General features: G+C 38.9%; 1 protein-coding gene across 2 annotated transcripts in view; it reads right to left on the reverse strand.

Moving 5' to 3' along the window:
* Positions 1–16,234, reverse strand: part of TMEM245 (transmembrane protein 245) — a 93,878-nt gene that overhangs the window by 59,086 nt on the left and 18,558 nt on the right. The window contains exons 4-7 of one of the 2 annotated variants that reach the window (XM_047768112.1): positions 8,214–8,330; positions 5,518–5,742; positions 3,776–3,945; positions 867–890 (exon numbers count right to left, since the gene is read on the reverse strand). In XM_047768112.1, the coding sequence (XP_047624068.1) occupies positions 867–890; positions 3,776–3,945; positions 5,518–5,742; positions 8,214–8,330 (536 nt within the window). The remainder of the gene's footprint in view (positions 1–866; positions 891–3,775; positions 3,946–5,517; positions 5,743–8,213; positions 8,331–16,234) is intronic. The other variant, XM_047768113.1, reaches the window with a different exon arrangement.

The following is a 16,234-nucleotide window of genomic DNA, read 5'->3' on the forward strand; positions in this document are numbered from 1 at the left end:
AAAGAATGAAACCCTTACCTGTAGGCTCAAAAGTCTCATTTTGATTTAATTTCAAGAAGTACCACATCTTTCTTAAGGCCTGCTATAAAACTTCCACTGAAGCTTTTTTAAGTTTTATTGTGTTTAAAGACAATACACATGAATGACGTAATCTTGCACTATCCAACCTAGGAAAGTGATGCTATTAAGTCAGAACCACTGTACGTGGACTGTATGTCACAGGTATACACCACTGCTAATATGTCTGGATTAGCCTTTACTGAAGTTATTGGCAATTTCAGGCCAATCATGTGAGGCACTGACCTCAGATACAATCTCATACCTTTGGAAATACATAAAATCAGATGTCACAGGCCATGACTACAGTCTTTTTAAAGATAAAAATAAATTTTTGGAATACTGGTTATAAAAAAAGATAACATCCAACATTACCAGCCAAGGGAATCATACAAGTATTTCAGATTTATTGTTTTTAAAATTCTTGTGTTATTTATAGAAAAAGTTCTCTTTCCTTTTCAGTAACTTTTACATAATGTGCTCTCACCTACCAAAGGAGATTAGCGTATCAATCTGGGCCATTACAGGGCTGAAAAGGAATGCAAATCACAGTGGACAAAGGATACAAGACAGAACTTACACACACCTGGGCAAGGAGATACCATCTTCATCCTAAATAAATAGCTTTGAGTTTTTTAGCAAACTGTACTTGACAATATTAATGCTTCACGACCTTCCATAGCTTATAATAGAACTTGAACAACAAAAACTTAGTTTGACATATGGACAGTTATGCGTTGAGAACAGAGATACAGGGGGTAGTTACAGAATTCAAAAGAAAAAAAACCAACATCTGGGTGTTTGTTTACCTTCTTATTTAGCCAGTGCCAGAGCTTGAGGACAGGGGGTAAGGTGAGAAAGAGAAGATAAGATCAGTGGCATATCATTAGAGAATGCAGTAATAGTATGAAAAGAAAAGAAAAGAAAGTCACTGACAGCATGAGGAGGAAATTATCTCAGACAAAGGAAAAACGGGGGAAAAAACTGTAATGCATTAACGAAGTTTTAAAACCAAATGAATGTTGTATTCCTTTAAGATACGGGATTGAAATGATGATAACCACGAGTTTTGTTGGCAATTCAATAACTTAAAATACATAAAATAACCTGAATGTTTATAGGCTTAAACTTACATACCAAATTGCAAAGATCAAAGTGATAATTAAGATTCTTTCACACACCATGCACCAAAAGGATTTTCAGTCCCTGTATAAACTAATTCATGTTCACATACTACATTTTCATTGCACTTTGTAGTTGTAGCTTTACAATATTACTTATTTCACATTTCCTAAAGAGTAAAACATTTTAGTGCTCATTTGGAACCGTGAACAACCGGCCAAAAAACGGACATATCGAAGATTCTGACCATATGTGGTACATTTCCCTCCATTTCCGACTTTTGAGGCACTGTATGTAATAACCTGCTTTTTTTCACTTAAACATTACCTCATCTACACTGCACAATATTTTGCACTTTAATAACTAATGCTAGTTAGTTGGACACATAATCTAAAAATCAGTAAATATAGGATTTAAGGCATTATTAGTGATATAAAAAGCACAGAGACTGAAAAACATAACTTCATCAGAATGACTGTAAATGAGGTGTGCAGAGCTTTCCCTAAAGCACACCCAATGCATGTTCAGACATATTTCAATCTCCTGTAGACGGAGCATTTCAAAACACTGGTCCAATCAATTAAAATTAAATAGAAACATGAAAAATATTTATTCCCCAAAGCAGGAGCCCAGATATACTGGATAGATGATAATTTTGGGATCAATTATAATTAAACGAATATTCAGTCTGTGATCACCATTTATTCTGATATGTATTGGATATAGCAGCAAAAAATTGGATATAGCTAGTTTTATTCCTTTTTCTATCTATCTTCCTTAAGGATAAATTGGCATGCAAATGAGAACAAAAATGACACAGTTTTACAAAGCTACTCCATAACAAATACTTTTCAATGCCTCTGGAACTTCAACTGACACAACTGTAGAGCCTTCCTAAATGAAGCATTCTAAATACAAGTACATGGGATGCTGAAAACAGCATTTAGTTTCTAGCCCATCTGATAATGCTAAGACCAAGAAATTAGTTGAAAGGAGAGTTACCCTCTTTAAACAGTTTGAAGTGCTAAATCTGCTCTAATAAGTTAAAGCTTCACCTTAACCAGGAGATGTGACAAATACGTTGAAATTTATTTATTTAAAAATTCGAAAAAAAATAGGAAGAGAAATAGGCAAGTTATACAAGAAAAATATAAACGGCCAATAAGCAAATGAAATAATCAACCTCATTTTTATTTTTTAAAAATTTCAAATCAAAACAACACTGAGATACTTCTTTTTACAAAACTAAAATGGACTTTTTGTTAGACTATAATATCCAGTATCAGCAAGAGCTCAAGAAAATGGGCATTCTCATATGTCTCAGTGGTGGGAATTAAAACTGGCCAACTTTCTGGAAGACAGCAAGGCAACATGTAAGAAAACGTGTCCCCTGTGTCTCCTTTGACCTCCCCCCTCCACCGCCAACATCAACTCCAGTTATTATTCTCACCTATATCTGCATTTGTTTCTCCTAACAGTATTTCTCAACCTTAAGTCATGGACAGACCTGTTAAAGTAGTTACTAGCCCTGTGATAAAGTCCAGCTTGCACAGCATGGCACAGGAAAAGGTCTTCTTGATCCGTCTTGCTCCTACTAAGGGCTATTTCACATAAACCAGCCACTGCCATCTTACTGGTGTCCCTTGAGAACTCACGCTGCAGGAGTCTCTAGGCCCTTGCCCCGCTCCATGCACCTGCCCTTCTCGCCATGTCTACCTAATAAACTCCTTCCAGTGCTTCAAAATTTGCTCTGGTACCATCTCTTCTGCAAAACTTCCCCTCTCAATACTCACCAACAGTGAGTCATTTCTTGCTCAGTACTACCACTGACTCTTGTACATACCTGTCCTCCCCAAATTCTAACAGCTAACAGCTATTTAGAGCTTACTGTGTATCAGGTGCTGATCTAACAATTATACCTATATTAACTTATTTAAGCTTTACAACTATTCTATGAGGTAGGTACCTGCTATTATACTCATTGTATTGATAAGGAAACCAAGGCATAACAGAAAGGTTAAGAAACTCATCCAAGGTCACAGAGCTAATGAGTAAAAGAAATGGGATCTGAAACCAGAGTTTGGATTCGAAGCCCATGCTCTTAACCATTAAGCCTCTGACTCTAAAATAGCCTCTGAACTGTAATGGATTGCTGCCTCTCCACTTACTAAACAGAGCTTCTGTATCTAGTTTTCCCTGATTTATCTAATTGTCCCCAGGACTTAAGCACAATATCTGACACAGGAGAATTACTCCAAAAATATTCTCTAAATTGAACCACTAACTGGTTATACAATTTTAGGCAAGTCCCTTAACTCCTCTAGATTTCAATTTGGTATCTATAAAATGAGAGATGGACCTAGATGTTCCTTTTCTCCCATTTTTAAGTCATAAAGATATCTACACAATTCTTATTCAAACTGAATCTATCCCCTCCTTATATATGCCATAATTCTAAACTGTAATTTTCATCACAGAATTAGACATTAAATGTGTTATCAATAATTACAATAGAATACACCATAAAATGGAATCTTTCAGACAATGGCACACATAAACGCCCAGTAAAACAACCCAAGTTCTTAAAATACAATACCTTGCTATCCACTTTTAGTAAGAATTTTCCAAGCCCGATAATTGGCCATGGTGCCAGGGCTTCCTGCCGCTCCTTCAGGAAGTGCTCTATAACCTGCCACCACACGGAGCACCGCTTCTCCAGGAAGTTCACAACACCAAAGTGAATAACAAGCTTTTTGAGTATCCAGACTACAAGGAAAATGAAAAATACATACCTCAACAAAATACAGATCACAAAATTATAACATGAAAAAGTTCCTCAATTTCACATGACCTTCCTAAAACACAGTAAAGCTGGTGTTAAAATAAAGATATATTAAAAAAAAAAGAGGGAGGCAAGAAAGTTCAAAGTATTCCAAATTGATGTAATTGAGACAAGTAATTTTTCATATAGTCCCCACATCCTTTGTGAAGTCCAATTCTCTGAAGGGGTCAGGGATTCACAGCCCATATAAATGTAAGATACTCTGATCATCAAGTTCTCAGTGAGTACCACCTTGGTTCCTTATACCTTAGCTTTCGGGGTAAAGAATAATAACCTTAAAATATCTTGATCAGCTTGGCTATTACAGCTGCTCTTGCCAAATTTTGTTCTATTCCTTAGGTATTTGAGTTTAGTGACCAGGTACGTATAAAGTATTTCATCTGCACCATGGTTTTATACCACTGCAGGGTAACATCTTCTTTGGTATTTCTATTTTTCTACTTGATGCTGCTCTGTACAAATGAATCTTTTACCAGGGTGCAGCAGAGAAGCAGGGTGGGTACAGGCAGGGGCTATTAGAAATGGCTGTGCACAGCACAACCTCAGCAGGTACCCCTCCACAGTTGGTTGGGTGGTGTGGTAGCCCTTCAGACAGGGGTTACATCTCCGTTACACGCCACCTAAGTTGGTGGGACTAGAGAATTGCCTTGAAGTCTGGACTTAGATAACTGATCCCAACCACTATAATTTCTTTACCTCCAGGGATTTCTGTGTCTTCAGCCCTGGCCTTAGAGTCCAGTTTACTATTTTGAACCATGAGCTCAGTGTTACACATCACAGTTCCTTCATTAGCATTTTAGTATGAATTTTTTTTTCCTTGTGGCCACACCTGCAACACATGGAAGTTCCCAGGCTACAGGTGAAATCAGAGCTGCAGCTGCCGGTCTACACCACAGCCACAGCAATGCCAGATCCTTAACCCACTGAATGAGGCATCCTTACAGAGACTATGTTGGGTTCTTAACCTGCTAAGCCATAACAGGAACTCCCCTTCCCCTTTAAAATCTCTGTAGCGGTCTTAAGGAAACTCCTATGGCATCCAGAATAAGCCCCGAGTAATTATAGTTGTAGAAAACCTTTAGGGGGGCCACCCTGTTCTTAGCTGCTCCCCCCCCCCCCTTTTTTTTGTCTTTTTATGGCCTCACCTGTCGCATACGGAGGTTCCCAGGCTAGGGGTCGAATCGGAGCTGTAGCTGCCGGCCTATGCCAGAGTCACAGCAACGTCAGATCTGAGCCGCGTCTGCGACCCACACCACAGCTCATGGCAATGCCGGATCCTTAAACCCACTGAGCCAGGCCAGGGATTGAACCTGAAACCTCGTGGTTCCTGGTCAGATTCGTTTCCACTGCACCACGGGAACTCGCCGCTCCCCTTTTATTTATTTTTTGTTTGTTTTCTCTCCCCTCTTATTTTATTTGAGTAAAATTATCTCAAACATAAAAATCCAAAAGTTCAAGATAAGTCTTCGGAGACAAGATCATAATTAACCAATTACCGGCAATAGGCACTGGCAGCAACTGTATAATCCATAGGTTCAACCAGATCTGGACTCCAATGATGGCCCAAACGAGAGACACAAAGTAGATATCACTAGTTTTCTTCTTTCTAAGAAACGATCCAATTTCAGGCCTTTGTCTGCCCAAGGTGGGTGAAGGGGAGGAGGGTGAAGAAGATGAAGATATCGTTGGAGGGGGTTCTCCTCTGTCCATGGTCTTTGTCCCTGAAGAGGGAAGAAAAAAAATCACCCACACACCCACATTATCAATCCACAGTAATAAACAATAACATACAGCAATTAGCCAGGTCACCTTACATTGGCTTAAATAAGAAAAAAAGACCTAGATGTATGTTTGCATAAGCACTGAAAAAAAATATGTGGAGAATTAATGATGGCAGTGTTTAAATCCAGGGAAATTCACTTTGTTGGGTGTGGGGGGGGGGAGTGGGTGTGAGGAATGTTTTACTTTTTACTTCATTCACTTTACACTGTTTGAGGTTTTTTTTAATTGCATATATTATTTTTTATATATATTTATCATTTAAACAAAAAACTAAAGAAAAATATATGACAAAGTAGCTCAGAATTATAATTAGCCCATGAAAATTACACAAACCACATAAGGCAATAGATATTAACATACAGAATTCCATTATCTGGAAAAATTCCTCTTTTAGTATAAATTTATAATCTATGTATTTATATATATTTCTGACACAAGAGCTTTTCAGTGTCTTCACCTAAATGGAGTCAACTGCTCTTACAAGAACCCAGGGCTTTGAAGCATGTCTTTCTCTTAGAATGAGATATAAAAAATGATAGATTGTTGGGGGCAAGGAATTTTCAAATATTACACTGAATTACTTCACATAAGGCATTGTTTCTCAACAATGTGACTACTATGTTACATTTTGCTATAGGGTTCTACCATTTCTGTTTCCTAGTTTTACCAAGACATACCATCTACATCAGAAATCATAAAGCTCTTAAAGCAATATTACTCGGTATATACTATGATGATGGAAATAAGATTCTAAAACCTGCATTTTGCCTTCCATAAGGAAAAAGTCGACAAAAGTATATCATATTTTGCAAAGTCCAGAAAAGAAAAACATGAACACTCATAATCCCAACCCACCTTCTGCCCCACTGTCTCTACATGGTCTTACACAGTTTTATCATGTTCTACTTATCACCCTTTTCCCTTTCTCCCTTCAGCTGAATGTCAGCTCCAGGGGAGCTAAGACTTTGTCCTGATCTCTCCTCCACTGAATTCTGAGCACATGTGATAGTACCTGACATTTAGTAGGTGTTCACTAAATATTTGTTCAAAAAATGCTTTCCCTGTTATTTTATGATTTTCATAAGCAACCACATAGTAGTTCTCTAAGTGCTATGTTATAATTTTCTTAGTGTTTTTTTTAATGTTAAACGCTTAGCTGTGAGTACATTTTCTTTTTTGGCTTTTATTTTCTTAGGACCCGTGGCAAATGGAGGTTCCCAGGCTAGGGATCTACTCGGAGCTATAGCTACTGGCCTACGCCATAGCCACAGCAACGTGGGATCCGAGCTGTATCTGTGACCTACACCACAGCTCATGGCAACGCCAGATCCTTAACCTACTGAGCAAGGCCAGGGATTGAACCCGAGTCCTCATGGATACTAGCCATGATCCTTAACCACTGAGCCCCAATGGGGACTCCTGTGAGTACATTTTTACTACTGATATAACTAGCACCATGGTAACCTAACCGAGACAAACATCTTTAGCCCTGAGGTGTGGGGTTAAAGCCCAAGCTAGTTATAAAATACTTCTGTTTGGCTCTGCTCTATGAATATATTTCTAATTTGGAAACTTTATGTTGGTGGATGTGGCAGACATTTAGAAGAATAACAAGTTCATAACCCAAACATCAACCCCTCTTCACTTTGAAAACATGATTCAATGTGCAAGAAAAGTAAGTTTCCTACTACCCCCAAATGCCTTTTTCTTAGGTGAGACCTTCTTTCAATACTTCTGAAAAGTCCCTTCCAGAAAAGATAATGAAAAATACTCCTTAACTCCAAAACCTCTGGCACTAATGGACCTCTTGGCACAGACAGAGATGGCCTTTTACATACCTGAACTCCGTGAGTACAGTGTGATTTTAAAGCTGGTATAAATCTACCAGATGGATCTCACAGAAGCACTGAGAACAACTAGAGGGCTCTGTTTTAAGGTCAACAGTCAAACTATTAACAGCATAAGGCACGCAAAGCAAACTTTGAGGAGAAATGCCAGAAATACCAGAGAAATGAATGATTAGAAGATGGAAAATAAAAAACAAAAGAAAGCACTGGAAAAGGGGAACAATAAAAACAACACAAAGTTAGAGCAAAATCAGTACAATGGAGAACTGAGAGTTACAGAAGAAATGGAAAACAGAAGGACTAAGAAAAGAAAAATAAGAAAAGCACTTTAAAAAAAGGAAAGAATGAAGAATCATGATAAGAAAACTAAGACTGTAAATAATTTAACATATGAAAAAAAAGGTGATAAGAGAACAAAGATGAGAAGGATAAAAAGTGTAAAAATAGGAACCAGAGAGAAAAACAAAGGACCAGTAATGCTAGTGTCTTTTTAAATTTTATATTCTATGCAGATTTCATTTTCCAGTACAGTTTTGAAGGGATTCCTTCATAACGTCAGTCACCTGCAGACGGGGTAGAGGGCTGGTCCTCAGTGCTTGACTCGTACCCTGTGATTGAGATGGCCAAGGTTGCAAGAGTAGACGCTGCCATGGAGATAACTTGCCCTGGTAACTCTGCTCCTGTAAAACAAGCATGCATTTTTAAAACTTTTGAAATGCAATGAACAAAATGGGAAATAAGCTGCAAACTGAAACAAAGTTCTAAGTTTTCAACATCAGTATAACAAAATGGTTTATTACTGACCTACTAGGCCAGTGGTTCTTCACAAAGGACAATGCTTAAGAATCAACAGGATTCTCTGTGGCTCTCTCTCATTTGGGAACTTCATGTTGGTGCAGGTAGTGGATAGCGGATATATAAACATGGAATGCCATGCATATATATATATATATCTTTTTTTTTTTTTTTTTCAGTTCACAGGTTAATTTTAATGCACATCTCGGTTGAAAAACACTGCCATGCCTAATCTGTGAGCTTCTTAAGCGCACACTTTATATTATATTACTAGCTCCTAGTATAGTATGGAACAGTCCAAACTTAGTGCTCTCAATAACATTATTCTAAGAATGAATATGCAAATGTATGTGTATTATGCAAAACCATATAGGTCAACCCTTGAACAAGGTTTGAATTGCACAGTCCTATATGTGGATTTTTCTCAACAAACATTTTTTTTATTGTACAGATCTTTAAGTGTGGGGAAAAGTTTTTCTTTCTTTCTTTCTTTTTTTTTTTGTCTTTTTTAGGGCAGCACCCATGGCAATATGGAAGTTGCCAGGCTAGGGGTCAAATCAGAGCTGCAGCTGCCAGCCTACACCGCAGTGCAACATGAGATCTGAACTGTGTCTGTGACCTACACCACAACTCACAGCAATGCCGGATCCTTAACCCACTGAGTAAGGCCAGAGATTGAACCCACATCCTCATGAATACTAGTCAGGTTCATTACTGCTGAGCCATGACAGGAACTACAGTAGAAAAGTTTTTTCCATTAGAAATCACAACACATGGAATCAAAAGAACTAGGACTTGAGTCCTGATTCTACCCAAACTGTTTCAGCTTTCTGCCCTTAGGTGAGCCACTTATCAATTCCTTTAATTTTTGAGGCATCAATAGAAGTTTGCAGATTTTTAACTATAAGGGAGGTCAGCGCTTCTAACCCCAACATGGTTAAAGGGTCAACTGTATATAATTCAGCACAGGCAAAATCCACCACTTTAAAATCTAAAATAATACCCTGGTTTCATCTTTCCATGTTAAGTTCCTAACAGGTAGTAAACCAAGCTTAACCATCTGTAGTAGACTCAAAAAACATTCACTGGCCAACGAGGTCTGTCTGTAATGGTCAGCCTTTAATTTGCTACAGCAGATAACACAGGACCGCTCACATGACACCAGCTTCTAGCATGCTTTCCTGCACCATAGAGACTGGAAAGCTAAAGACTGTACTTCTTGGATTCCTTTAGAGCTAAAGTTCCATGCATGATGCAGTTTCTATGAAGCTCGTACACTTACGCAGACTTGGAAGCCCTAAATTTTAGGACTCACTGAAATTTAGATGTTCTCATGTCAAACACAGTCTTGGAGGCATATGGTTTTTCTATAGGAACTGAGCAAAAGTTCCAGAAGTTCTGTTCTCTCCACTCCACTTTTGTGGCAAACAGCAGCAGTTGTGGCACTTCTGCTCAAACAGTCCTTTGATGTCATTGAGCCCTTCTCCTGTCTGCATTGCTTCTGATTGCCAAATCTAAGCTTAATTGTATGGTCTTTCCAAAAATTCTACATGTAAAAATTCTTTATTCTAACCGATACCACTTTCTATTTAGATTAGTTGGTATGGATTCCATTACCCAACTAAGCACACTGATTGTCCTTAGTCACCACATCATACCTACACCCTCACACGTAGAGCTGGGAAATTCTGCTGGACCAATATCCAATGTGACAAGATAAAACTCTGCCAAGTCAATAAAAAGAGCCGTGACCTTCAGAAGGTCAATAAATTATAGCTCTAAATAAACTCTGCATACCCAACAAATGGCTGGCCATCCCCAGACGTAAACAGGCCAGGGCCTCAGATGGCTCTTTGGTAGAGTCACCATCAGGATCAAGAGCACTCATCTCGCTCAACCATCCCTCCTCTAATAAACCCTATCCCTCCTCTAATAAATGCCTCTGTGTCCTGAAAGAGGTTTATTTTTAGGCAATCCAAGAGAAACTCAAACTCATGATCCAGGAAGAGAACATAAGCTAGATATCTAGATTGGGGCCTATTCTCCTGGCCTAAGTATCTAAGGTGCTTCTTAGATGCCAATGAGAGAACAAGGGCTGAGAGACAAAGAGAGTGTCTTTCATGTCTTAAGTGTTCCCCTTACTCACTGTATTCAGTGCTGGGGATAAAACACAGACCCTGCCCCATGGAGTCTAGTGGAAGAGATAGCAACAAATTAAAGAACCATATGAATAAATGAATGTATACAAATTATGATGATTGCTATAAAGGAAGAATACTGGGCACTTTATGTGCTCTAACAGAAGAAATCTGACTTAGGCTGGAGAATCAGGAAAGGCTTCTCTTTAAGAAGTAAAAACCAGGCGTCCCCACTGTGGCTCAGTGGGTTAAGAACCCAACTAGTATACATGAGGATTCGGGTTCAATCCCTGGCCTCACTCACTGGGTTAAGGATCTGGCATTGACGTGAACTGTGGTGTAGGTTGTTGACTCGGCTTGGATCTGGCATTACTGCGCTTTGGTGTAGGCTGGCAGCTGCAGCTCTGATTCAACCCCTAGTTTGGGAGCTTCCATATGCTGCAAGATTGGTCCTAAAATGCAACAGAAAAGAAGAAGAAGAAGAAGAAGTGAAAACAAAGCTGACATACAAAGAATGAGGAAGAATTAAATTAACCACAGGTAAATAAGGTGTAAGGGAAGAAGCTGGCATGTTAAAGACAGTGAAAGGTCAGTGGGTCTGGAAAACAGATAGCCAGTGGGAAACTAGTATCAAATAATCAGCCTACAGATGGTCAACCTGATGATGCAAGTTGCAGAAGGCCATAGTGAAGACTTTAATCTTTATCCTAAAAGGAAAAGGAAAGCACTAAAGAGTTTTAAATAGAATAGTTTTTTTACTGAAATGTTACTGAAATAATTGTAATATCACATGCAGTTATAAGAAATATTAGAGGGATCAGATCCTGTGTATCTTTTATCCTGTTTCCCCCGACCCAATGCTAATACCTTGCAAAACTATACACAATATCACAATCAGAATGTCAGCATGAATACAAGATATAGAATAGTTTCATTGGTTCAAGGATCTCTCATTTGCCTTTTCATGACCACATCTCCCCACTCTGTAAAGAATCTATTTTGAGATATAAAGGTTATTAATACAGTTTGGTAAAGAACAGATTAGAGGGGACCAAGAGTGGGTACAGGGAGATAAGTTACTGCAATACTACAGGCAAGACAAGATGACAGTATGGTCTGCAGTGGCTAACAGAGGAAATGTTGGCTAAGTGGCTGCATTTAAGAGACATGGGGTAGTTAAAGTGGGCCAGACTTGGTGGTGAACCAATAAAGGGTTCAACAATGACCCCCAGGTTTACAGATTAAGATTAGATAGATGATATATAGGAGAAATGAATGAAGACGTTGGACATACTAGAGTTCTTTTTAGACTTCCAGACAGAAGTTTAAAAACAAACTGATTATACCAAAGAGGTCTTAGGTTCTTGGGTGCCCACAAGAGATTTCTTAGGCTCCACTCAAGAGCAAAGACTGGGAGCACCTAATGACTAAGGACTTGGGATAGCAGTCAGCGGGGGTGGGGATGCTTCCAAACAAAATTCCAAAAAACAAAGTATTATTTCATAAGACTAAAGACTAATCCAGGGTCCTCAATTAATAAACCTACTTCTTCACAATTATAAAGTGGTGACTCATCTTTGAGAAACACAGAAAAAGAAGTCCCTTGGTGGTTAAGCAGCTCCACAAAAACAAGATCATTCGATAGCTCAAACATGACTTTTAGTTTGGCTGCATTGTGACTTACACGTCTAAGTCCTCACTAAGTATTCATTTACCAAACAGGTGACTAGGCTACATGCTGAGATGAGAGATTAAGACCCTAGTCTCAAGATCAGTCTAATACTTAAACTATTGGTTATGATTCAGCATGTTAAGAGTTAATACGGACATAAATGTAAACTATTTGGGGAACACAGAGGTTAGAAATCTAACCCATGCTTGGGAGGTCAGGGAAGAGTTTCTAAAGGGGCTATCTGATAAGAATGATAAAAGATGCCATCCTTGAAAACCATTTAACCAAGTTAGCCAGATAAAGAAGGCAGAACAAGTTTATCCTGGGGAGAAAGGAAGAGGCTGGTGTCTTAGAGGACATGGAAGGACAAAAAAAGCAGGTGCAAAGACACAAAGGCAAGAAAAAGCAGAGCGTGTGCTGTTCAAAGAACTCTGAGAAGTCTAATAAGACAGAACACAGGGTACAATGGTAAGAATGGAGAGAAAAGAGAATGCACAGGGAGAATGGGACCAGCGAATGGAAGGGCTCATAATTACTATGCACAAAGGTGTAAAAAAGTGAGGAAACAAGACTGTCCAGGTTCAAATCCTGGGTCTATTCCCCACCAAATGGACGACCATGGGCAAGTTACTTAAGACCCAGGTACCCTAGTCTCTGTGTGTATAAAATGGAGCTTATGTAAATTCCTATCTCTACGACAGAAATTTATCACAACACTGTAAATCAACTATAATTTAAAAAAATTCCTAAAGTCCCCTTGTGGCACAGCTGGTTCAAGATTCAGCATTATCACTGCAGAGGCTTGGAAGTTCCCTGGCTTAGGAACTTCCACATGCCATGGGAGCAGCCAAAACATTTTTCAAAAATAAATAATAATTTAAAAAAAAATCCTATCTCGTATCAGAATTAAGTAAAACAATGCATATAAAATGCCTAGAACAATGCCTGCTACATAGGACTCACCAGAAGTTAGCTCAATAAATGTAATGTATTATTATCACTATGAACTATATCAAAACTGTTGGCTTTGACAGGATAAACTATAAGCATAAGCCACTGGCACTCCTACAGTATTTGCCTGTACCTCTTGTCCCCTTCCTGCCTCATATTAGAGCCATCTCCCTAAGTCTCATCCCTCTTAGTAGACAGTTTTAGATATCCACACAGAACTACACAAAACCTCTTGCATATGCACTGGAAAACTTGAGGAAGAGTTAAGACCAATACAGTAGATCTTCACAACTATGGTTTAAAAACTGTTTCCAACTTGCTGATGTCGGTAAAATAAACAATAAATATTTAATAACTCAGCTAAATCAATGAAACTAGACAGTATCACCCTACTTAGTACAGAAATGATTCAGCAAATTTTTAGAGGTAGCAAAAACTTCACAAAGGAACAAAAAGGAATAGCTGAGAAAATCAACAGAGTATGTGAAAATTATGGATATAAGATTTGGCAATGGCTCTTACTTATCAGCAGATGTGTACTTTAATGACTTCTACCTATTGATATCCTTCTGCACTTCAAAAACCCCCAGGGTTTGGGCAGAGAGATGATAAACTACACAGAAGAATGCCAGGACTGAGAATCTAGGCAAAGTCACAGTACTGGGAAAAAAGCCCCAACTAAAAATAGGCACAGAGACAAGGGAACATAATTGTGGGACCCAAGACCTATAAACAAAGAAAGGAAAGAGCATCCAAGGTTTCAAATGTCAATCTACCAGGAGCCAGTATTAACTGGAGGCCCAAACAACAGGGACCTACACAAATCCAAACAAGCAGGCCACTGACATCAGAGCCTAGCACCAGGGGACAGGCACTCACAAATGGGCACATAAGAAACAGATCATGTGTTCAGATAATATCTTTTGATATGGCTAAATCAACAGTGAGCAGAATAATTTTATTTTTTATTTTTTATATTGATTTATATTTTTTCCATTATAGTGGTTTTAATTTTATTTTTTAAACCAGGGAAAATATACTTTGAAACCACTCTAAATGAGGAGATACTTGATCTACTTTGTTCTCTTTCACAGAGATAGCCGCAGCTGCCAGGAATACATACAAAGCTGCTTACTGGAAGGAGGCCCTTCCTATCAAGTAAAATCTCTCCAGCATGTTATGTTCTCTTCGAGGAAGGCTCCTGTTTCCAACACTGATGTGGAAAATACATCTCCTCCTCAATGGCTTCTAATATCACTTGACATTACTACTGGTCACCAACAAGGGCTTGGATCTGGACCACCAGTAGTTTCTCTAGGTCTACTTGGCAGAATTGAGGAATGAGAGATAAGCCTAAGAAATTTAGTTTGCTCCTTTTCTTTTTCCAATTTGGGCTTAACTGGATCAAATTTGTTCATTCATATTGCATGCTAGCCCAAATAACTAAGCAACAATGAAGCCTTCCCCACTTCTGGTCACTTACAAACAATTACCGATGTTAGGAGGAGCGGGCCCTGGTGTGACTGCCTGTACTTCTCATTCTGGGTGTCCAGGCTATTAAAGATACATCCGATGTTTGTCTAGCTTTTGAAGAAGCACTTCTCATACTCAGAGTAAATGGCTCACTGAGCCTAAGTCTCTTCACCTGTAAAACGAGTATAATACTAATCTCACTGGTTACTAAAAAAACAAGACAGCATGTTTAAAGGGCCTAACAGGGCCTTGCCCACAGCAGAGAACAATTATGCTCATCTTCTTCTTTTCTCACAGGCCAAGGAAACACACCAAAGCTGGATTCCAGGTTTCTGCCAACTAAGACTTCTGGGATCCAAGAGGCAGAGAAGCTAGCGCTGTTCTTGGGATAAGCCACCTGGAACATTAAGACTGAAGGAGCTGACAACTACAAGTGACAGTGACAAGGATCAAGGGCCAATACTTTTTCAGGATGACTGATCCTTGTCAGAGAGCCTGTGAAGGAAAAGAACACTGGGTGTAGGTCAGAGTCAAGGACCTAGGTTTAAATCTTAGCTCTACGAGTCACCTGTGCGTCTGTGGGCAAGTCAGTTAACCTCTGGAATTAAACATCTTCATCCGCAAAATGGAAGTACCTATTTAACATGGTCATGGGAATTTCGGTTTGTGGATATAAAAAGATAGGACGTTTAAAAGCATAATGGACACAACATTTTTTCCCCTACATTATCTTAGGGTTCCAGAAACGCTCCCAAGGTCCACGAGAAAACCACTGAGTAAGGCTCCTGGGTTCAGAAGGAGGAACCACTGAAACTAATTCAGTCAATGATCCACAAGAAGAGTTTCCTGGATCTAGGAATTGAACAAATTCATGCTTTGAATTCTGATGACATTCAAAGGATTAATTCTGCAAACCCAATGAGCCACAGATCATAAAGTAGCAAAAGATCAAAGCTCAGAAGACAGAGAAAGATGTCTACGCAGGTGACTAGGAGACAAGAGCAAGTGCTACAATGGGACAGTGGAAATGATGAGGAAAGAATAAGCGGACGTGCCTTCATGACAGTACACGGAGGCATTCCTGTGCCCAACTGTGTTACAGTGACATCTACAGGAGGGAAGTGACTATACAAGAGGGAAAGGCTGTGGTTTGAGTTCAGGAACAAGGTTCTAGGGTAAGAGGAAAAAAAATTCAGAAATTTAGAGGAAAAAAAAAAGGTAAAATAAATTTATTTCATGATGAGGATTATCTATACTGCAAGTCCAAAAAAGGATCCTAAAAAAAAGAATAACCTATTCTGGAGTTCCCTGGTGGCTCAGCATGGGATCTGGTGGTGTCACTGCTGTAGCTCTGGTTACTGCTATGGCGCATGCGATACCTGGCCAGGAACTTCTACATGCCAGATGGATGTGGGGAAAAACAAAAAACAAAAAACAAACAAACAAAAAACCTATTCTGAAACAGGCTGGAATGAGAGTAAACAAAACAAGGAAAACCAACATTCCCAAATCTACTCTCCACATTTTATTTATTTATTTATTTGTTTTAGGGCCG

The sequence above is a fragment of the Phacochoerus africanus genome, chromosome 2, assembly GCF_016906955.1.
Source record: "Phacochoerus africanus isolate WHEZ1 chromosome 2, ROS_Pafr_v1, whole genome shotgun sequence".
Taxonomy (NCBI): Eukaryota; Metazoa; Chordata; class Mammalia; order Artiodactyla; family Suidae; genus Phacochoerus; species Phacochoerus africanus.